Genomic DNA, 22398 nt, shown 5'->3' with positions numbered 1-22398 from the left:
CACTGGTTGAGATTGACAGGTAAATGCCACCAGGGCATGAAGGTGGACAATTATTGTTTTACTGAGATTCAGAATCCTCATTGCTAACAACATCAGAAATCAAGGCTACCTTCAGGGCCTCCGCCTTTTTTAAAAATGCAGTTTAAACCCATAAAGAATGGGTTGGGTGGGGAGGGGTGGAAGTCGCTTAGCAACGCAAGGTAGGCTTCGGGTGCGGCCTGCGCTTCCGGCGCACCCCAACCTGCGGGCGGAAGTGGGTCCGGACTGACGTACCGCCGGCCAATCGGCGGGCGGGGCGGTGAGGTAATGGCCGCGGTCCCGGCCAATCGGCGGACGGAGGGGGCGGGGCCGCTCCGGCTTCAGGTTTGGCTGGCGCGCGCGGAGGCACCTCGGGATTGTCTCGGGCGCTTTTAAAGGTAAGGAGGGGAGGAACATGCATTTATTTATTTATTTATTTTTATTTTTTTTTAAAAAAAGCACAGGCGAAAGAAAATAATTTGCATTATTGTAGGCTGGGGGGTATTTTGGGCCTTTGGAAAGTGACCTCAGTTCCTGGATAAGGGAAGCTTAGCTTGATTGTTCTTTGTTTACATCCACACTGTAAATGTCCCTCAGTTTCACCCTCCCTCCACAGAGATTGGCCTCCTGGGGTTATTGCAGCCACTCACATTGCTGATGTGCTTCTTCTCTCTGTACTAGTTACTTCCTATGAGGGTACGGTTCACCACTGGCGCCGCATCAGGGGTGCGCAGTGACCACCCCAAACCCCAGCCTGCCAACCCCCTGAATGCCTGTCGTCCCTGGGCAGATAGTCATCTTCCCCTAGGGCGGATGGTTGTGTCTCCCTTGGGCGGATGATAGTGTCCCCCTTGGGCGGATGATCGTGTCCCCCTTGGGCGGACGGTCGTGCTCCACTTGGGCGGATGGTTGTGTCTCCCTTGGGCGGACGGTTGTGCCCCCCTTGAGCGGATGGTCGTGCCCCCCTTGGGCGGATGGTCGTGCCCCCCTTGGGCGGATGGTCGTGCCCCCCTTGGGCGGATGGTCGTGCCCCCCTTGGGCGGATGGTCGTGCCCCCCTTGGGCGAACAGACTGTCGTATCCCCCTTGGGCAGACGGTAATTTTCCACCCGTGGCAAGCCAAGATGAGCAGAAATTTTGCCCCTCGCGAGGCATGTCTAACGTGGTAAAAGCACCCTCCCCCCAATGCGCTGTCGAACAGAACCGACACCCAGGCTGTACGTTTCGGAGTCGCAATGATTTGCGCAGAATGGATTGGAGGGGATGTGAAGCAGAGGGCACGAGTTTCGGGCAATTATCAAAAGACACAGTGACGGGAGGTAGAGCTTTTGGGAGGCACAGTGGTTGGTATGGCTGCCTTGCGGCGCCAGGGACCCGGGTTCGATTCCAGCCTTGGGTGACTGTCTGTGGAGCTTGCACACATTCTCCCCTGTGTCTGCCTGGGTTTCTTTAAGGTACCCCAGTTTCCTCCCACAGTCCAAAGATGTGCAGGTTTAGGTGGATTGGCCTTGATAAAATTGCCCCTTATGTGTCCAGGCAAGTACAGGTTAGGTGAGGTGACAGGGTTCGGACAGGGGAATGGACCCAGTTAGGGTGCTCTTTCAGAGGGTCGGTGCAGACTCGATGGGCCGAATAGCCTCTTTCCACACTAGAGATTGTATTGTAATTTATATGCTGCGAGAAACTCGGGATCTGGAGTGCGGTCGAGACAAATCCAGCTGAGGCCTTCGCTGAGGATTACATGATTATCCAAAGTGAACATTTACAGAGCTACAGGGAAGAGGAGGGTAAGTGGGACTCCAGCAGAGCATGGACATTGACATGATGGGCGAAATGGCCTCCTGTGCTGTAACCGTTCTATGATCTGATTAGCACAGCTGACCGAAAGCTTGGGTAAAAATGTGGGTTTTAATGGAGGAGAGAGCAAGAGAGAGGGGCAGAGAGGTTTTTAAATCTAGAGGCTGACAGAAAGTAGCCGGTGTAATCAGTGAGCAGAAGGATGAAGCGGAGCTGATGCAATTAACTTTGAGAGGGGAGTTGTAGAAAATAATTTTCCATCCAGAGCACTGTGAGGGTCTCGCTGCCTGAAATTAGGGTGCTGGAGACAGAAACCCCCCTTTGCGTTTTTACAAGTGTTTGGACGAGCACTTCAAGTGCCATAACCTACAGGTCTATGGATGAAGGTCTAGAAGGTGGGATTGGGCTGGGGGACTGTTTCTGTTTCTCTGCCAACACAGATAGGATGGGCCAAATGGCCTCTTTCTGTGCTGTAAATGTTTAATTTTTCTGTGGTGGAATACAGGCAACAAAGCTTTGAATGAACTAATGGGGAGTGTAAAGTCGGAGGTTGGCCGGGAGTCTGGTTTTAAGCAGCAGTTTGTTTTGATTGATTTGTGGGAGTTGCTGGCAAGGTCAGCATGTGTTGTCCATCTCGCTGCACGTGACTTTGACCCAGTACTGATACAGGAACAGTGATATATTTCCATGTCAGGATATGTGACTAGCAGGGCGGCTTGAGAAGATATTCCCATGTGCCCGCTGTCCTTGTCCTGAGGTGCTGTTGAAGAAACCGTGACAGGTTGCTGCTACAAGTGCATCTTGTTTCTGCTAAACATCGTGGCCAATATGCACTGTTCGTGAATGTTTTAGCACAGTGGGTGGTGTGCTACCCGGGATGGCTGCTTGCCGTGGATGGTGTCAAGCATCGTGCGCGTTGTTGGAGCTTCGCTCCTCCTGGCGAGCGAAGAATTGTTCTTAGTATTTGTTGGAGGTGGAGGGAGCAAGGGGAAAGAGTTTGCAAAGACTGAGAAGCCTGTGCTTCCCTTTGCATTTCAAGATATCCCTTAAACAGTTTTGACAAGAGTTTCTCCAGAACTGGTAATGAATGGCTGAATTGTTTGTCTGTTTTAAATTGTCACGTCTGCATTGGGATTGGGGGCCATGCCAGGGGTAATGTCAGGGTGATCATTGACGGTTTAATATGGACAGGGCGCCACGGGTGAATGTGAGACTTTGGTAGGCGTGTGTGTTGTGTCGTGTGCGTGTCATGTCGTGTGTGTCGCATGTCAGGTCACGTATGTCGTGTCGCTCGTGTCGTGTTGTCACGCGTGTGTCATGTCGCGGTGTTTTGTGTCGAGGTGTGTCGTGTTCCATGTGTCATGTGTGACAGATGTCGTCACGTGTGTCATGTCGCTCATGTCATGTTGTGTCATGTCGCGGTGTGTGTCGCCTGCGCACGTGTGTGTGTGTGTGTGTGTGTGTGTGTGTGTGTGTGTGTGTGTGTGTGTGTGTGTTTGATTATTATTACAGGAGCGAGGGCATGATGAATTGAGATGGAGGTAGCAATTGCCAAAGGTAACAAAGGTGCGCGCTGAAGAGGCTGAGGAAAGAGAAAGAGGAAAGCACAGAGCTAATCAGGAGTTAGGAAATTACTGCAGAGAAGCGCGACAAAATGGTTCCCTCACACCCACATTTATCCTGCTCAACCGCGACTGAGATATAGTTCCTGGGTGACACCTCTTTTTCCATAAGAATGTAAAATTTTCTACCATAAGGAGTGGTTCAGGTGAATAGCACAGATTTACCTTGGAGGGAGAGCTGGCTATAGATAGGAGAGAAAGGAATAGAGGGTTGTGGATTGGGCGCGATAGATTACTCCTCCTAATCTTTGCTCCTTTGATCCAGTGTAATTTTTCACATGCAGCACTTGAGTTAGCTTTTCTACATTAAAGGTGCCATATAAATGCAAATTATTGTTGTTTGATAGCCTCAAAAGTGGGAGCTCTGACCAATTATCTGCTCCTTCACTCAAGCCCCTTTTTGGTGCCTTAGTTGTCTCACTAAATTTCTTTGGGCAAAGTAACTTTGATGAGAAGCAGTGTTATGAAGGAAGTCACTGGGTTGCTCTAATAGCTTGGCCAGTTCGAGCTGTGAAACAGTCTAGACCAGTTTGCTCACTGGTCTGCACCTAGCTAGTTATAATTGTACCTAATAATAATCTTTATCATTGTCACAAGTAGACATACATTAACACTGCGATTAAGTTACTGTGAAAAGCCCCTAGTCACCACACTCCGCGCCTGTTCGGGTACACAGAGGGGGAATTTAGATTGTCCAATTCACCTAACAGCACGTCTTTTGGCACTTGTGGGAGGAAACCAAACCCATGCAGACACGGGGAGAACATGCAGACTCCACACATACAATGGCCCAAGCCGGGAATCGAACCTGGGACCCTGGCGCTGTGAAGCAACAGTGCTAACCACCTCACTACTAAGAAGAAAGGGTCACGTAGCAACCAAGTGCAAAGCTGCTGACTGACCCACACCCCTTGGACCCAGGAACACTTCAGGCTATGTAGTGCCATGCATGCTTTCATGGCTGAGATCCATTCACTCCACTCACCGCACACACTGGGCAATGAACCTGGGACTTTGGGATTGAATTGGATTTGTTTCTTGTCACGTGTACCGAGGTACAGTGAAAAGTATTTTTCTGCGAGCAGCTCAACAGATCATTAAGTACATGGGAAGAAAAGGAAATAACAGAAAATACATAATAGGGCAACACAAGGTACACAATGTAACTACATAAGCATTGGCATCGGATGAAGCATACAGGGATGTAGTGTTAATGAGGTCAGTCCATAAGAGGGTCATTTAGGAGTCTGGTGACGGTGGGGAAGAAGCTGTTTTTGAGTCTGTTCGTGCGTATTCTCAGACTTCTGCATCTCCTGCCCGATGGAAGAAGTTGGAAGAGTGAGTAAGCTGGGTGGGAGGGATCTTTGATTATGCTGCCCGCTTTCCTCAGGCAGCAGGAGGTGTAAATAGAGTCAATGGATGGGAGGCAGCTTCGTGTGATGGACTGGGCGGTGTTCACAACTCTCTGAAGTTTCTTGCGGTCCTGGGCCGAGCAGTTGCCATATCAGGCTGTGATGCAGCCAGATAGGATGCTTTCTATGGTGCATCTGTAAAAAGTGGATCTGTTGGGGATAGCTCGCAGAGAGTCGCCTCGCACCGGCGCCATCCTCTGGCTCTTTGAGTTTGTTGTGGCTCAAGGATGCTGTGTCCTGAACTGAGGGATAGATGGTTGACAGCAGTTTGCTTGTACCATGTGACAAGGAGTTAGTTTTAAGAACAGAGTAGGGCTCTGTAGCTGAGTGGTTTTGAGTCTCTGGGCCAGCTGAAATAAAGAGATCTTTGGGGGCTTTGAGTCTGTTGCAACTCTAATTATAAGGCATATTATCCTTACTTTGTGTTGTTTATTCTGATGTATTCTTTCCAAATGCAGGTACACAACAGTATGGTGATTGCAGGCCATGGAAACCATACGTGTGACAGCTAGGGATCTATGCGAGTATGATGATCTTGCAACAAGCCTGGTGCTGGATCCTTACCTGGGTTTCCAAACCCACAAAATGAACATCAGGTACAGCAATTCAGTCAGTTGCTTCCTGCTTCCAGTGCCAACCACGGTTCGAGGGGTAGCACTCTCGTTTCTGAGTCATGCCACAGATTTTAAGATTTTGGGTAGAGATGCGGTGGAGATGTGAGGAAGAAATCTTTTTACTCTGCGGGTGGAAACAACCTGGGGCTCGCTGCCCAAGAGGATGGCGGAAGCAGAGACCATCAATGATTTCAAAAGGAAAGTGGATGGGCACTGGGGGGAATTAAACATGTGGGACTGTGGAGATAAGAGCAGAGGAATGGGACTGACTGAAATGCCCGACAGAGAGCTGTCGCGAGCATGATGGGCCGAAGGGTTTTGCTCCGTAAGACTCGATTGAGAAGGTTCTGGGTTGAGGTCTCACCCCGCAGGCTTGAACAATCCCGACTGATACTGCCAGTGCAGTACTGAGGGAATGCTGCACTGTCAGAGGTGCCAGCTTTCGGGTGAGTTGTGAAGCTGAACCCCCATCTGTCAACTCGGGAAAATGTGAAATATCCCGTGGCACTTTCTCAGAGAAGAGCAGGGAAGTTCTCCCCAGTGTTCTCACCCATATTTATCGCTCAATCAGGGACACTGTTAATCTACTCATTATCACCTTGCTCTCTGTGGAAGCTTGCTGTGTGAAAATTGGTGGCACATTCGACTACACTTCAGAAATAGCTTTATTGGTTGTGAACTGGTTTAGCACAGGGCTAAAGAGCTGGCTTTTAAAGCAGACCAAGGCAGACCAGCAGCGCGGTTCAATTCCCGTACCAGCCTCCCCGAACAGGCGCCGGGATGTGGCAACTAGGGGCTTTTCACAGTAACTTCATTTGAAGCCTACTCGTGACAATAAGCGATTTTCATTTCATTTTTCATTTCAACTGCTTTGGGATATCCTGAGCTTATGAAATTCAAGGCTTTCTTTGTTTCTACCAATCCGTTCAAACTCAGTCTGTGCAAACCACCACTGGAAACAGCTTGTGCTGTTGAAGGTGATTAAAGGATTTTTTTTTTCTTTTCTTTTAGAATCGATTTCGTCGGGGTAGGTTATTGGAGGAGGGCAGAGGGGGGTGTAGATCAAGGAGGCCTAACATTGAAGCCCGGGCTAGGCTGTTCAGGGGGTTAAATCAGGAAGCACTTTGTCAGACAGAGGGTAGCAGAAAGCTGGGACTCTTCCCCCTGCGAGCTTGGTTCTAAACACCCACTCTCCCATTACCCACGCATTTGTCCAGCTCTCTGTCCTTCTGTAATTACACTATGGTATCTGTCCTGCCTCAGCACATCCCTGCTCCCTTAACAGGGGTTCTCCCGGTGTCTTTGCTAACATTAATCCCTTAACCATCATCTCTAGGAAAGATTGTCATCACCGATCTTGCCATCGGCCTCTGTGCTTCCTTACATTACAATTGTGACTGCACAAGGGTGGCACAGTGGTTAGCACTGTTGCTTCACGGCACCGAGGACCTGGATTCGATCCCGACCCCGGGTCACTGTCCGTGTGGCGTTTGCACATTCTCCCCGTGTCCGCGTGGGTCTCACCCCTGCAACCCAAAGATGTGCAGCGTAGGTGGGTTGACAACGCTAAATTGCCACTTAATTGGGAAAAAAATGAATTGGTACTTTAAAAAAACAAACAAGCGTGACTGCACGTCTGACGTTTTTGGTTGAGTGTAAAACTCTTGGGTACATCCTGAGGTTGTGAAAGATGTTCTATAATTACAGGTTTTTATCCTTTTTTAGTGATTTATTTGCTGACTTGGTAAGACAGTATTTTAGCTGCTGACTATTAAGCCTTTTGAGGAAAAATAGAACATCTTGTTCTTTTTTGACACTGGTCTGGAGTGACAAGTCTCAATCTCAATGGTTCTGTGGTGATATTTTCCTTCCAGCAATCGACCCGTTGTAAGGCGACACCAATACCTCAGGGACATTCTGCAAAAGTTTCTTAAGTCCCGAGACTTGGAGACGGTATATCGGGCCTTGACGTTAGGAGATTGGGCCTGGCATTACTTTTTGCACAAAACTCCTCTCGAAGAAGAAGTATTTAAAGCTCAGGTGAGTGTGCAGGTGGATCTTTCGTTTGACGATTTTTCTCCCTTTCCTCGAGGCTTTCCTGCAGTGAGGATTTTGGCAGCCCTTGTCAGCATGCCGCTTACCCAATTTCCGCCTAGACAGAATCTTGTGAGCCACACAGTCATGGATATCGTCACTGCCAGGCCCCAACCCACCTTTGCCCAGTCTTCATATATGCTTTTTGCAGCACACAATAGGATAGGCAGGAGAAGGCAGCGGGCTGATTCTCATTCTTCCATTCTCCCAAATGCAGGAATGCTGAGGCCAAATATCGAGCCCCTCCACAGCCTCAGCAGCCGTATGTAGTATATATACTGACTGAGCCATCTGGGTGGAACTGTATGAAATGTCCCTTGTGTTAATGTTATGTTAATTGTATTGTTGTGGTTAAGGATAAATAAGGCAGCAAGGTGGTGCAGTGGTGAGCACTGCTGCCTCATGGCGTCGAGGTTCCAGGTTCGATCCCGGCCCTGGGTCACTGTCGGTGTGGAGTTTGCACATTCTCTTGTGTTTGCGTGGGTTTTGCCCCACAACCCAAAGATGTGCAGGGTAGGTGGATTGGCCACGCTAAATTGCCCCTTAATTGGAAAAAAATGAATTGGGCACTTTAAATTTTAAAAAAAAATGGTTAAGGATAAATAAGTTCAGGATATTGATTGATTATTGGCTCTGTTAAGACTATAAAGAGGGACTGTACCGTGGCTGCATTGGTAGCCGGGTGGCATCGGGAGAGGGAGCATGCGGTGTCCGCCAGTACGCTTCAGGTCTTCCGTGCCCGGTGGGCACCACGGGGACTGGGGTTCATCATCATCCCCAGAAATGACACCTTTGGTTTTGTTTGTTAAGCCTTTTGATGTTTTGTTTTAGTTACAGTACCCCACTGGCGGCTGTCACCCGTCTCATTTGTGTTTAATTTATTGACTTTCAGTTTAGTAAAATGAGTATAAAGAGGGGACTGCTGGGACACTGGGTGAGTTAGTCGACCAGAAGCATTCAGTCGTCGTACTGCATTCCGAAAATAGACAAGCAATCAATAAAAGGAATTGCATCTCGCTTCATACTTCCCCATCTAGCCTTCGATTCATTTATCACCTTGGCCTCTAATCTCCACTGGAATGTGCAGTTTGTATGTTTTGCAGGAAACAGTTGTAAAGCACTGAGCTATCCATTCTAAATTGTGCATTTGTGAATTATTCCATTCTGCTCCTCTACCATAAGGCACCGCCTTCCACTGGAGTGCAGCTCGACATGCAGCAGCAACCCTCTTGAGGCCTCGCCCGAGGAACCCTTGTGTATGTGTCCAGAAAGTAAAGATTGAGAGGCAGCCCCACCATTGGTATTTAGCCTGATTTTGTTCTTGCCCACCATCCACACAGTTTCAGGATTCATAGGATGGGGATCCGACACCCTCTCTTTGTTCTCTTCACACTTCCCTCATCACGTGCCCCAAGTTGAGGCACTTAATTCTAAGCGGAACAGCTATTTCACTGCAAAGCAGGCGTGAACTTTGGGGACCTGCTTGTCTGTTCAGCTGAGTGCTGCGCTGGACAGCGCCTTTCACCAATCCAATTGTTTTCCCTGTTGCAATTTAAATGCGTTTTTGTTAAATCTTGTTTTTTTAATTTTTGTGGTCTGATTAACATGCTTTACCCGCACATGTGTGCACCAGTAGAATCCACTCTACAGGTGTGTTTTCAGAATAGATGTTTTATTTGTTAAACTCCTGGATTTCTGCTCTTGATTTAGGTATTCCGTTATCTTCGAATATTCCTACCTGAAAGCGGCTTCGAAATTCTACCTTGTAATCGATACTCCTCGGAATCCAATGGAGCCAAGATTGTGTCCTTGAGAAAGTGGTACGTTTCTTTGTCTTTATTATGATATATTAAAGTAAGTAAAGTAGCCATAGTCCCTCGATGACCATGGGCTGCTTTCCCCTTTGAGGGGGAGAGCTGAATGCCCCTCGGGCGAGGGGCAAAGTTGAGAAGGTGGGGTCTTCATGAATAACCTCATGACGTGTATGACATGAAAGCGACTCATGAAGGGTATGACATATTAGTCAAGGAGTGGATGACGATGTGGGATCAGACACTCGCCCTTTTACTGCTGTAACTCGGCTTGAGGTTCCCCCAGGCTTGTGTGATAAGTACACAAGCTCGGTTCAGTTGGCAGCATGCGTGCCTCTTGGTCAGGAGATCGTAGGTTCAAGCCCCACTTCCAGGCTTGAGCACAAAGCTCAACTGCGGCACCTCTGGATGAGATATAGAACAAATACCCGCCTGCCTGGTCTGTGAAAGAACCCTTTGGTGTAATGCAAAAAAGAGCAGGGAGTTTTCCCAGCCTTCTGGGCAACACGTGTCCTTCAAAGAACAGCACCAGGGTGGCATGGTGGTGCAGTGGTTAGCACTGCTGCCCCACGGCGCCAAGGACCCGGGTTTGATCCTGGCACCGGGTCACTGTCCACGTGGAGTTTGCACATTCTACCTGCGCCTGCATGGGTCTGACCCCACAACCCAAAGATGTACAGGAAGATGGATTGGCCACACTAAAAAAATAATTGGGCAATTAAAATTTTTTTTTAAAAAGAGAAAGAAAAATAAATAACATCACCAAAGTGCTCACCATTTATTCAATTTCTGTTTGCGGGGCTTTGTTGTGCACCCTTGTCAAAGCAACCATTTTTTTAAAAAATAAAAAAATTTAGAGTACCCAATTATTTTTTCCAATTTAAGGGGCAATTTAGCGCGGCCAATCCACCTAACCTGCACATCTTTTGGGTTGTGGGGGCGAAACCCACGCAGATACGGGGAGAATGTGCAAACTCCACACGGACAGTGACCCAGGGCCGGGATTCGAACCCGGGTCCTCAGCGCCGTAGGCAGCAATGCTAACCACTGTGCCACATCAAAGCAACCATGACTAAATTTCAAAAGGCCAGACGACATGGAGCTGGATTCTCCGCACCCCGACGCCGGAATCGCGGCTGGCACGGGGGCTGAGAATCCATTTTCCCGCAAGAAATTGTGACTGGTGCCATTTCCCCGGTTCCGTGTCCCCGAAAAGCGGCAAACTCGGAGTACGCCGCGCCGCCTGGGACCTACCTGGGACCATTGCCAGAGGCCCAATCGGCCGAAGTTCCGACGGCATGGAATACTCGCGTGGGTCCGTGGCCACCCTCGTGGGGGGGGTGGGCCATTGGGGGGGGGGGTTAGGGGTTTCTAGGCGGGCAGTAAATATTTGCGCGAGAGTTGCGGATCGGGCACGCGGCCGATCGGGAGGGGGGGGGGTTTCTTTTTTGGGTCTAGCTCCGCGGTCCGAGTCCGCCATGGAGCACGGCGAGGCTGATGCCGTGCGCATGCGCGGCCTCTGACCCGGAAGTGGAGGGGCCCCGTATCTGCAGCAAAGCCGCAAGATCTACTCCGGGTCCCTGCTAGCCCCCTGCAGAGCTAGGGATTTGTGTCCCCTTAATGCTGGGATATCCTTTAGAGCCAGTCCCTATCCACTTTTCAGCCCCACATTGTTACGGTTTCCAGACACCACAGGAGCCCTGGAAGTTGGATTGGATTGGATTTGTTTATTGTCACGTGTATCGAGGTACAGTAAAAGGTATTTTTTTTGCGAGCAGCTCCAACAGATCATTAAGTAGATGAAAAGAAAAGAAAATACATAATAGGGTACACAATGTAAATACATAGACACTGGTATCGGGTGAAGCATACAGGAGTGTAGTATTAATCAGGTCAGTCCATAAGAGGTGTCTGGTAACATTGGAGAAGAAGCTTTCTTTGAGTCTATTCGTGCGTGTTCTCAGACTTTTGTATCTCCTGCCCGATGGAAGAAGTTGGAAGAGTGAGTAAGCCGGGTGGGAGGGGTCTTTGATTATGCTTCCCACTTTCCCCAGGCAGCGGGAGGTGTAGATGAAGTCAGTGGATGGGAGGCAGGTTTGTGTGATGGACTGGACCGTGTTCACGACTGTCTGAAGTTTCTTGCGGTCTTGGGCCGAGCAGTTGCTATACCAGGCTGTGATGCAGCCAGATAGGATGCTCTCTGTGGTGCATCTGTAAAAGTTGGTAAGAGTTAATGTGTACATGCTGACTTTCCTTAGTTTCCTGAGGAAGTATAGGCGCTGTTGTGCTTTCTTGATGGTAGTGTCGACGTGGGTGGACCAGGTTAGATGTTTGGTGATGTGTGAATGTTGAGTTGTTTTCCCGTCCCTTCCATCGGAAACCTGAGGTGAACAGGCCAGTTATGGAGCCTTTGCTACATCCTTAGCTGAGATGAGTTGACGAAAGTCAGTGGATCCCAAAGGATTCGGGGGTTTTCTTGGTCTGTGAGTCTCGCTTCTAGAAAAAAAAGCAGCGCCATTCCTAAGCGAGGCACCGTGTTTTGTGCATAAGGGGTGGACCATTCGGCCAATCGAGCCTGCTCCACCGTTCAACGCGATCTTGGCTGACCTTGGGCTTCACTTCCGCTTTCCTACCTGCTCCCCTTATCGTTTGATTGCAACACCCAAAATCCGTCAATCCCATGGGGCCTTAAACATATTCAACAGTGGAGCACGCACAACCTTCTGGGGTCGAGAATCCCAACAATTCACAACCCTTTTGAGTGAAGAAATTCCTCCTCATCTCGGTCTGAAATGATCGGCCCCCTTATCCCCAGACTGTGCCCCCCCCCCCCACCATCAAAAACAGTCTCCCAGCATCCGCTCTATCGAGCCCCCTCAGAATGTTGTACTTTTCAACGCGATCGCCCCTCATTCTTCTCAATTCGAGAGAATACAAACCCAATTTACTCAACCTCCCGGCGTTGAACAACTCTCCAGTTCCTGTGACCAGTGTAGTGAAAAAAACAGTCGTTTTTGGCAGTGCAGAACGTGGGTATTGTTGAAAAATTAGATATTTTTGTGGAAGCTTTTCGCCTTGGACTCATCAGGATATTCCACAAGAATACCAACCATAGGGAAACAAATTCATACTGTATGAAAAGAGAACGCTGATTGGCTGGCAAGAGGAATCTGATTGATGGAGATGATGCTACATCTGACTTTTTATTTCAGCGAGGTAGTGAGCCTTAGCTGTAACGTCTTCAATGCAATACGGTGACCAAAACTGCAGACAGTATCCCAGATCTGGTCTCACCCAAGCCCTGTACAATAGTAGCAAGACCTGTTTATTCTCCACTGTGTGGAGTCTGCAGATCCTCCACGTGTGTGCGTGGGTTTCCTCCGGATACTCCGGTTTCCTCCCACAGTTCAAAGATGTGCAGCTTGGGTGGATTGGCCATGATAAATTGCCCTTAGTGTCAAGTTCGGCACAACATTGTGGGCTGAAGGGCCTGTTCTGTGCTGTATTTCTCTATATTCCTACACGCCAATCTCCTAGCATTAAAGGCCCAGTCCCAGTCTCATCACCTTCCTCGTAACGTGATTTTACCTTTCGGCAGTTTTTCATTCTGCCCCCTCCCCCCTTCCTCAACTGGTTTAATCAGCTGTTTGGTTCTTACTCAACAGGAAGGAGAATGATAAGATTGAGCTGCTTGTCGGCTGCTTAGCAGAGCTTTCTGAGAAGGAGGAATCCCTCCTGCGCCCAGGCGAGAATGACTTCAGTGTGATGTACTCCACCCGCAAAAAGTGTGCTCAGCTGTGGCTGGGCCCGGCCTCCTTCATCAACCACGGTATGTGACCGATAACTGGCCTTTTTGGAGCGGAAATCAGAGGGTGGGTACTTTGAGAAGTATTGAAGCATTTTAATTTTATATAATGATACCCTTTGAGAAACCTTCAATGACTTTTTTAAAAATGTAAATTGTTTGGCACTAGATTGGCCCAGTCTGCTCCTTAGGGTCCATGTAAAAGATCCCACGGTACTCCTTAGAAGAAAACCAGGGCATTTATCCCTGGTATCCAGGCCAATATTTATCCCTCCATCAATATCACTAAAAAGAGATGATCTAGACATCATTGAGTTGCTGTTTGTGGGATCTTCCTATGCGTAAATTGGCAATTTTGCATGGCCAATCCACCTCCCCTGCACATCTTTTTGGGTTATGGGGGTGAGTCCCACGGTGACATGGGGAGAATGTGCAAACTCCACACGGACTGTGACCTGGGGGCGGGATTGAACCTGGGTCCTAAACGCTGTGAGGCAGCAGGGCTAACTACTGCGCCACCCTGCCACCCGCTTAAAAAATATTCATATTCGATTTGCTCAATATCCTCTCACTTCTGTGGCTGAGAATTAAGTCCAATCCAATTTGATGCGTTGGAAATCTCCTATCTCTGGTTCCAAGGATTGTGTTTTAAGGATTGTTTGGGAGCAATCCCCATTTAGTTCCCAGTGAGCGGGAGACCACATCATAAACCTGTTGATCAAAATGGCACCAATTAGTATTGAAGTTGCAGGTTCACCCTGCTGTCACTTTTCTCCCCTCCTATGTACAACTCTGTACACGTTGTCTGTCGTGAATTTTCTCTGCCGATGTTCTGCATATTCACGTAAGAGACAACATGGGTCCTGAGCCTTCCCACTTGGTGCTCATGAAATGAAATGAAAATCGCTTATTGTCACGAGTAGGCTTCAAATGAAGTTACTGTGAAAAGCCCCTAGTCGCCACATTCAGGCGCTAGTTTGGGGAGGCTGCTACGGGAATCGAACCGTGCTGCTGGCCTGCCCTGGTCTGCTTTCAAAGCCAGCGATTTAGCCCAGTGTGCTAAACCAGCCCCTACCTCTTCCCACCCCACCTCGCATCGCTCCTCTGATGAGTGCTCATTTTCTACCCCTAAGCCCCTTTTGTAATCACTCCCGGGTTTACCCTGAATCCCCACAGCTTGGCGTTCGGTTAAGAATTCCACATGAAGCTTTAGCAAAGCCCTTCGGAGGTCAAGGTAATCCGCAACATGGGGCTTCCCGCAGTCCATTTGGGATGTAACGTCCTCAAAGAAGGCGAGGAGATTTGTTCAGGCAGGCTCTTCCCCTTTCCGAATCCATGTTGACTGCTGTTTATGAGGTTATTGCACAGATTATCCTCACCTTTACTCCCAATAATACCCACACGATATTGAAGTGAGACTAGGTCTGTAGTTGCTGGTTTTGTCCCCCCTTTGACTTTGGGCATCGTGTTAGCATTTTTCCAGTTGATTTCCTCTTGATGGATGGATTTGTTTATTGTCACATGTACTGAGGTACAGTGAAAAGTATGTTTCTGCGTGCAAACAGATCATTTAGTACAGGAAATTAAAATAAAACAAAAAGAGGATTTGTTTGAGAGCGTGAGTAGAGAGTCGCCACGCTCCGGCGCCATTGTCTCTTGATGCTGTTGAAATCTCTCCCCTTACCTTCTGTCAGCACTCTGATAAATATCATCTGTCCCTGGAGAGTTATGTACCCATGGGACTATTGGACTATCCATCTCCCATCTCAAAAGTCCTTCCTGCCAACAGAATGGATTTGCAATCAACACCGTTCCAAAAATCAAGGTTTGCCGAATTGAAATGATGAAGTTTCTGATGCGGTTATTATTCCCAACAGTCAATGTGTCATCAGGGTCATTGAAAATAATTATGCTAGGTGTTTCTGAAGATACTGTGCCTCAAAAGTTATCTTTTTTTAAATAAGATATATTTATTTAGTTATATTTATTTTGTTTCTCTTTTCTCTATGTGTCCTGAAGACTGCAGGCCCAACTGTAAGGTATGGAAGCAATTATTTTCACGTTCTCTGTTGGTTTTGTATTGTTATTGTTTTATAAATGTAGAGTACCCAATTCATTTTTTCCCTCCAATTAAAGGGAAATTGAGCATGGCCAATCCACCTAACCTGCATATCTTTGGGTTGTGGAGGTGAGATCCACGCAAACACGGAGGGAATGTGCAAACTGCACACAGACAGCGACCCAAGGCCGGGATTGAACCCGCGTCAATGCCGTGAGGCAGCAGTGCTAACTGCTGCGCCACCCGTACTGCCCAGCTTTGTATTGTAGGAGCAGCTGCCTCGTGTTGAACCAGGCGCTTTGTCCCTGTTGCTTCCAACGCCACGCGCAAAACTGTTCCCAAATTCCCATTACTTGACACGTTTTTCTTCCTCTCCTCTCATGTAGTTGGCATCTCACAATGGGAAGCCTGGCTGTGAATCAACCCTACAATAGTCCTGAGCACATGACCTGGGCTGATATATCAGTGCAGTACTCCGAGTGCTGCATTGATAGACGTGTTGCGTTAATGGGGTGCAAGGTTAATCCTTGGCTCCTGCCTGCCAGTTCAGATGAGCATTAAAGATCTCATTTAGAAACAGAAGAGTTCTCCTTGCTAACATTTGTTCCTCATCCCACACTATTAAAACCAGATGGTTGGTCATTCGCCTCACTTGCTATTTGAGAAATTGGTTGCCACGAAGAATTCAATGTCTGCTTTTGGTGGGTCCCGAAGGCCTAAAAAGCTTTTCTTTGCTACCTTAAATTTTCACATAGGTTCACTCGTGAATTAGGAATCAAACCCCTCCTCCTTCCCCCCCACCCCACACATCCTCGCATTGCAAGTGTCTAATTAAAGTGCCCTAATTGCCTCCTGGATAGAGACATGCAGACATGATACAGGATGGGGATCAATCCCTGAGATTTTCCTGCTCCATATAATTCACTATTGCACCAGCCGCTGCCATTGTTCCCAATTCCGGTCACTTCTAATTGTCAGTGAGCTGTTCCCTGAAATGTTTTTGTTTTAATTCTCCCCGTTCGCTTTCATGACCAGTGAGCCTTCATTGGCTCAGAGGCCTGCCACTGTGCGCCCGAGTCTAAATGTGGGCATTGGAGGTGTGTCCTGGGCAGAGGTTGGGTTGAGTGATCACAAACACACTGACCACTCATTGCTGCTATGGAGGAGGCAACTGTGGCAAGGTGGCCTGATGCGAAATAAATTAATCTTTTGCATCAATTCGCCGGCATATTTGTCCTTTAAACTGTGCCAGGCTTTTGATGTCCAGAGAGTGGCTGGCACGAGACTGGTGTAAATCAAAGTCAGTGAGACGGATAACTGACTGCCCAGTCTCTGCCACAACAGCAGCGATGACAGGAGGTGGGTGGGAAGTAGCATTCGGTTTACCGACCCTTCCTTCCCTGTGCGGAAATGAAATGAAAATCGCTTATAGTCATGAGTAGGCTTCAATGAAGTTACTGTGAAAAGCCCCGAGTCGCCACATTCCGCCGCCTGTCCGGGGAGGCTGGTACGGGAATCGAACCGTGCTGCTGGCCTGCTTGGTCTGCTTTCAAAGCCAGCGATTTAGCCCAGTGAGCTAAACCAGCCCCAGGCTTGACCTTTTTCGCATTCCTCGTGACGACAACCAACAATTTGCATTTATATTTTACCTGGTCTGAAGGCGTTTTGCGAGAGCGTTCCCAAACAAGATTTGAAAGAGCCGCATAACGGAATATGAGTGCGGGCAACCAAAAGCTTGGATTTTAGGGAGTGCCCGAGAAGAGGAGGGAGGGAGTTCAAAAGACAGCAGAGCTAAGAGCAGAAACTCATGGTGCAGGGCATGAAGCTGTTTATCATGTTCTGAAACAGTGGGATATTAGCACTTCCATACACAGCTGACCCGCGCTTTTTTTTGTTTTAAATATTGTTTTACAGGACGTGGGCATTGCTGGCTATGCCAGCCCATGTTGCTCATCCTTAATTGCCCTCGAGAAGGTGACAGTGAGCCGCCATCTTGAACTGCTGTGGCCTGTGTGGTACAGCTGCATCCGCAGTGCTAGTTCTGTGTTTTTGCTTGCTGTTTGGGGAAATTGGCTACAAAAAGAAAGTGGATTTGCCTCATCTCTCTCTCTCTCTCTCTCTCCTCACACAGTTTGTTCCCACTGAAGGCGACCGGGCCTGTGTCAAAGTTCTTCGAGACGTCGAACCCGGCGATGAGATCACCTGTTATTACGGCGACAGCTTTTTTGGCGAAAACAACGAGCTGTGCGAATGCTACACGTGTGAAAGGTACGAGATACATCAGTTGATAAAACACAATACTGCAGAAGCTGGAAATCTGGGGAGGCGGTGGCGTTAGTGGTCTTATCACTGGACTAGTAATCCAGAGACCCAGGGTGATGCTCTGGGGTTCCGAGTTCGAATCCCACCACGGCAGATGGTGAAATTTGAGTTCAATAAAAATCTGTAATTAAATGTCAAATGGTGACCATGGAACCATTGTCGAATGTTGTAAAAACCCATCTGGTTTGCTAATGTCCTTTAGGGAAGGAAATCTACCAGCCTTACCAGGCCTGGCCTACGTGTGCCTCCAGACCCACACAGCAATGCAGTTGACTCTGAAATTCTTTCTCCTACTCCTCCGCAATTGGGGATGGGCAACAAATGCTGGTCCAGCCGGCGACGCCCACATCCCAACAATGAATTAGAAAAAAACAAAATGCTCGAAATCCTCAGCCGGTTACGATGGCACCTGGGAGCGGGAAGCAGGGTGAATGTTTCAGGCCTGTGACCTTTCCTCTGAGCTGGGGAAAGTTAGAAATGATAGTCAGCATATGAAAGGTCATATTGGAACAGAAATATCAGTTATCTTCCTCTCTCCACAGATGCTTCCAGATGTGCTGGGCTTTCCCAGCACTTCCTGTTTATATCTGTTCCTTCGTTCATTCTCTTGGCCCATCATCATTCCCTTTTGACCTTGGAAGAATAACTGCTGTCATTCTTTCCCTCGTGTCTTCTACCCTGAGCACAGACCTTCCTTTTGTCCTTGTCCCACCTGGCCCTCGTTCAAAACCTATTGCATTTCTACCTTTTCCCAGTTGTGGCCCCCCCCCCCCAATCCGACCACCTAACCCGGTGTTACTAACTTCAAGTTGAAGGCCACGTCGCTTGTTACCATCACATTAATTTTATGCCAGCACCCTATTGAAGCATTGCGCCAGCACCCTCCCCGAGAGAGCGTAGAAATGTGGGAGGGTTAGCAAGCAGTGAATGATCAGAAAATCATTAATGAACATCCATTTTGTTTCTTAAGAGTGACCTTTACTCTTTGCAGACGAGGAGAAGGAGCCTTCAGGATGAAGAAGCGTGACGTTGAGATGGGTGCGCTCTGTAAGTACGGACTGAGGGAGACAGACAGTCGCCTGAGCCGTATGATTCAGAAAGGAAAAGGAAGACGGCCCATGGCAGCACGTGTTGACCTGTATCAGAAAATCGCCGAAAGGGCCTTGTGGCAGAGTGAGTAGAGTCACAGAAGGGTCTTGTTGGAAGGGTCAGGATGTCTGGATTAAGGTGCTGTTGTGGGGGTTGGAGGGGGGGGGGGGGGGGGGGGGGGGGGGGGGTTGCGGGCAGTGCAAAATCCAGTTAGGAGTTTCTCTGAATTGGGATTCTTCTTACAACCATGGTTAAGCAGGTCAAAATTGTTCCGTGAGTTTAAAAAACTATTTTGTTCGCAGCATAGTTCCAGATGAGGGGCGGCACAGTGGCATAACCGTTAGCACTGCTCCCTCACCGTGCCGGGGACCTGGGTTCAGTTCCAGCCTCGGGTGACTGTCTCTGTGGAGTCTGCACTTTCTCCCCCGTGTGTGCGTGGGTTTCCTCCGGGTGCTCCGGTGTCCTCCCACAGTCCAAAGACGTGCAGGTTAGGTGGATTGCCCCTTAGTGTCAAGGGATGTGTAGGTTAGTTATGGGGTTATTGGGGTAGGGTGGGGAAGTGCACTTGGGTGGAGTGCTCCATCAGGGGGTCAGCGCAGACTCGATGGGCTGAATGGCCTTCTGCACTGTAGGGATTCTATGATTTCTATGAATTTTCTGGATTTGTCTTTTCTGCTTTGTTTTTACTTTCTTGAGTAACTCTAGAAGATCAACTTGAGATTGGCCTCTCTTTAAGACTGCAATATTTATCCATAACTCAAACTGGCAGCCTTGTTGCTGAACTTTTCGTGCTCCCCAATGTTTAAATCTCTCTGGGTGTACCCTGGGTGTGGCGTGATTACCATGTTGTTAGGTGTCTTCTGGGGACAATGGCGCACCCCCAGGAACAGACCGCAGGCCCCACGTTGCTGATCAAACAGACCAAAAGCAATGGTAGTAAATACCAACAAGTTAACAGGGAACTTCCCCCAAGTATCTCCAACTCTCTTTCCCCCCCCCCCCCCCACCCCTTCCCCCACCCCTTCCCCCATCCCTTCCCCCACAGCTCCTATCCTTGTGATATAGAGGGGAAAAATAGCCCAGCTTAATTCTATGTGCGGCATGGCAGTGCAGTGGTTAGCACCGTTGCTTCACAGCTCCAGGGTCCCAGGTTCGATTCCCGGCTCGGGTCACTGCCTGTGCGGAGTCTGCACGCTCTCCCCGTGTCTGCGTGGGTTTCTTTCGGGTGCTCCAGTTTCCTCCCACAGTCCAAAGATGTGCCAGTTAGGTGGATTGGCCGTGCTAAATTGTCCTTCGTGTCCAGAAAGGTTAGGTGGGGTTATGGGGATAGGGTGGTGGTGTGGGCTTAAGTAGAGTGCTCTTTCCAAGGGCCGGTATAGACTCGATGGGTTGAATGGCTTTCTTCTGCACTGTAAATTCTATGAAATGAAATCTATGCAGTGAACGTTACTGCGTTGTGTGTGTGGACACGATGTGAGGGAGGAATTGCCTTTGATATGATGCCCTCCCTGGCCTAATAGATAACCAACCCTTAAACATGAAGCGTGGATATGTAAGTGAGGTGGCAGCAAGATGAATACCATCAAGGCAAAATTGGGCGGGAACATTGGTGAGTTGAGATCCCAAAAGCAATGCTGAGGATGCTTGATAAATCTTTCCCTCTTTTTCTTATGTCATTTCAGCTGCAGACAGAAGGCTCTCCTTAAGTTCAAGGAGGAATAAACGAGGAAAATGGAAAAGGCGGACCCCGCGTAGCGTGCACTCAAAGTCACCGTCAACACTTCGATCGATGGCATTACAGCTGCCGTATGCCCAGGGTGGCAAAGGGGTGGCAACCAGCGGAAGCTCCGAGGTGTACCCGCCCAGTGGGCGCCGGGAAGCTTTTGGCAGGAGGGAGTCTCCATTGCAGAAGAGCAAGGCGGAAGGAGTCCACCGTGGGTTTGGATATTCCTCAACCTTACAACTTCAGCCCACGGCCAGGAAAACCAATCCTGAAACACCTGCAACATTCCTGATGCCAGAAGGCGTATTCCTGAAGGATCTGCGAGTGGATTTGTACAATTGCAGAGACCCCTCTGGGCCGTTGACCAATTCGGATGCAGCAGCAACAAGAAAAAACGGGAGAGATTTATGGGACACACCGGAGGCCGATCCATTCCCAGTCGTCCCTCACTGGCCGGAGGGGAAGTCCAATCGGAAAACTCCTGCAAGCGCCACTGGAGTCCTAGCAGCTAACCCTGAACCGAGCGAGCCTTCAAAGCCAGCTTTGAAGAATTTTAATGCACTTAATTTATCAACTGAAGTAACCCTTCCCTCACTGGACCAAGAACCGTTCAAAGTACAGAGCACAAATGGAGTCCTTTCTCCAGGCCCGCCTTCTCTTCCTTTGCAGACCGCCAGCGATGAGGTGTTTGGTGGCACGCTGACCAGGAAGTGGAGGAGGAGGAGGCCAAAGAGGACATTGAGAAGGAAGATGAATCAAAAGAGGAAGGGCCCCCAAAGCCCTACATTACCACCAAGTAGAGCATTTGGTTTGACTCATTTTGTGAAAATTGATTTGAGCAAGGACACTGTCCTCATGACGAATGGCAGGAATGAAGCACCAAGCTCCGTACACAGCAACACGGCACCTCAGCAAAACTGCAGCCCAGGCCCGCGGGTTTCAGCGGACGGGAGCTGTCGACCCGCACGCTCGTTGGAAATCCGAGACGTCCGCGTGGTTCTGGAAGATGTTTCAAAGATCTGCGAGTCTGCCACGCGCACCTGGTATGTTCAGAGGAGGTTGGCCGCGAGGCTGAGCATGGCGAAGGAGGAAGGGAGCAGCCCACTGGATTCCAAAACGGGGGCTCAGGAGACGGCAGGCAGTGGATCGTTGAGGACTTTGCACTGTGCTCCGCTTTGTCACCGTGCGAGCAAGCCCGCCTCTGCTAATGGACAGGGAGCTGGCCGTCTGCAGCCACCAAAGGAAACCGTCAAACGGAGGGCGTCGGAAGGCGAGAGTACTGAAACGGCGATCGGACTGGGCTCAACAGCCAGCAACAACCCGCGACACAACGCAGCCCACCGCAAGAACTCCAGGCATTTCCCAAACGGCGCACTGGAAACGAGGATGTGTGGCGAGCAAGTGACAGGGCTGGCCCCCTCACAAGATAGGGTGTGCGCCGAGGGTATACTGACTCACGACTGTTTTGTTTCCTTGGTGAAAGATGGCCAAAGACCCACGGCCTTCACCCCGTTTGCAAGATCCAAACGCCTACGTCTGGTCGTCAGCCATGGTTCCATAGACTTCGATATCTCCTCTTCGACAAGCGAGGATTCTGTTTGAGTATTTTATTGGGGAAGGCAGTGTTTCTCCCCCCCCCCCCCCCCCCCCCCCCCCCCCCCCCAAATCCCCACTGTAAAGAAACATTCTGTGAAAAGGACAAAGAAATTCTATTTCTGCTCCTTCTCGCATGTACCGAGCGATGATGTTAAAATTCCCTCCCCCGGTGTTATGTTATTGATTAGCTCGGTAATTGAACTGTAGCCGTTTCCCCAGTTTGCACAATGATTTTGCTACTTTGAAATGGTGGGGCCGTGCTTTGCATCCCCAACTGGAAGGCCCAAAGTGCAGATGTTGCCAGATCTCAACCAGGGCAAGGGTGTTTGGCACTGGTGGTGGGGGCAGTCATTGGAAGGGGGAGGGAATCGGCCAATCTCTACTTGTGAAGGCAACCTTCAGAGCCGGGTGAGAACAGAATCAGCTGTGATGCTCTT

General features: G+C 49.2%; 1 protein-coding gene across 2 annotated transcripts; it reads left to right on the top strand.

The window, feature by feature from the left end:
- The first annotated feature begins 341 nt into the window (after positions 1–341).
- Positions 342–22019, top strand: LOC119956401 (histone-lysine N-methyltransferase KMT5C-like). Of its 2 annotated transcripts, none has more exons than XM_038783586.1 (9): positions 342–416; positions 5307–5444; positions 7337–7502; positions 9267–9376; positions 13033–13196; positions 15192–15211; positions 17363–17499; positions 18545–18726; positions 20325–22019. In XM_038783586.1, the coding sequence occupies exons 2-9, from the start codon at positions 5335–5337 to the stop codon at positions 21965–21967; spliced, it is 2532 nt and encodes an 843-aa protein (XP_038639514.1). In that variant the 5' UTR covers positions 342–416; positions 5307–5334; the 3' UTR covers positions 21968–22019. The 2 variants fall into 2 exon arrangements, with proteins under 2 accessions (XP_038639514.1, XP_038639513.1); XM_038783585.1 differs by having other exon boundaries at positions 18524–18726.
- The last annotated feature ends 379 nt before the right edge of the window (positions 22020–22398 follow it).

This window comes from Scyliorhinus canicula, chromosome 23, assembly GCF_902713615.1.
Source record: "Scyliorhinus canicula chromosome 23, sScyCan1.1, whole genome shotgun sequence".
Classification (NCBI taxonomy): domain Eukaryota; kingdom Metazoa; phylum Chordata; class Chondrichthyes; order Carcharhiniformes; family Scyliorhinidae; genus Scyliorhinus; species Scyliorhinus canicula.
This window is presented reverse-complemented; position numbering and strand designations above follow the sequence as displayed.

Coding starts and splice junctions, on each gene's coding strand:
- LOC119956401 (XM_038783585.1), top strand. CDS start 5,335: ATGGAAACCATACGTGTGACAGCTAGGGATCTATGCGAGTATGATGAT. Junction 5,445..7,336: donor ACCCACAAAATGAACATCAG/GTACAGCAATTC, acceptor TTTTCCTTCCAG/CAATCGACCCGTTGTAAGGC. Junction 18,727..20,324: donor CGAAAGGGCCTTGTGGCAGA/GTGAGTAGAGTC, acceptor ATGTCATTTCAG/CTGCAGACAGAAGGCTCTCC.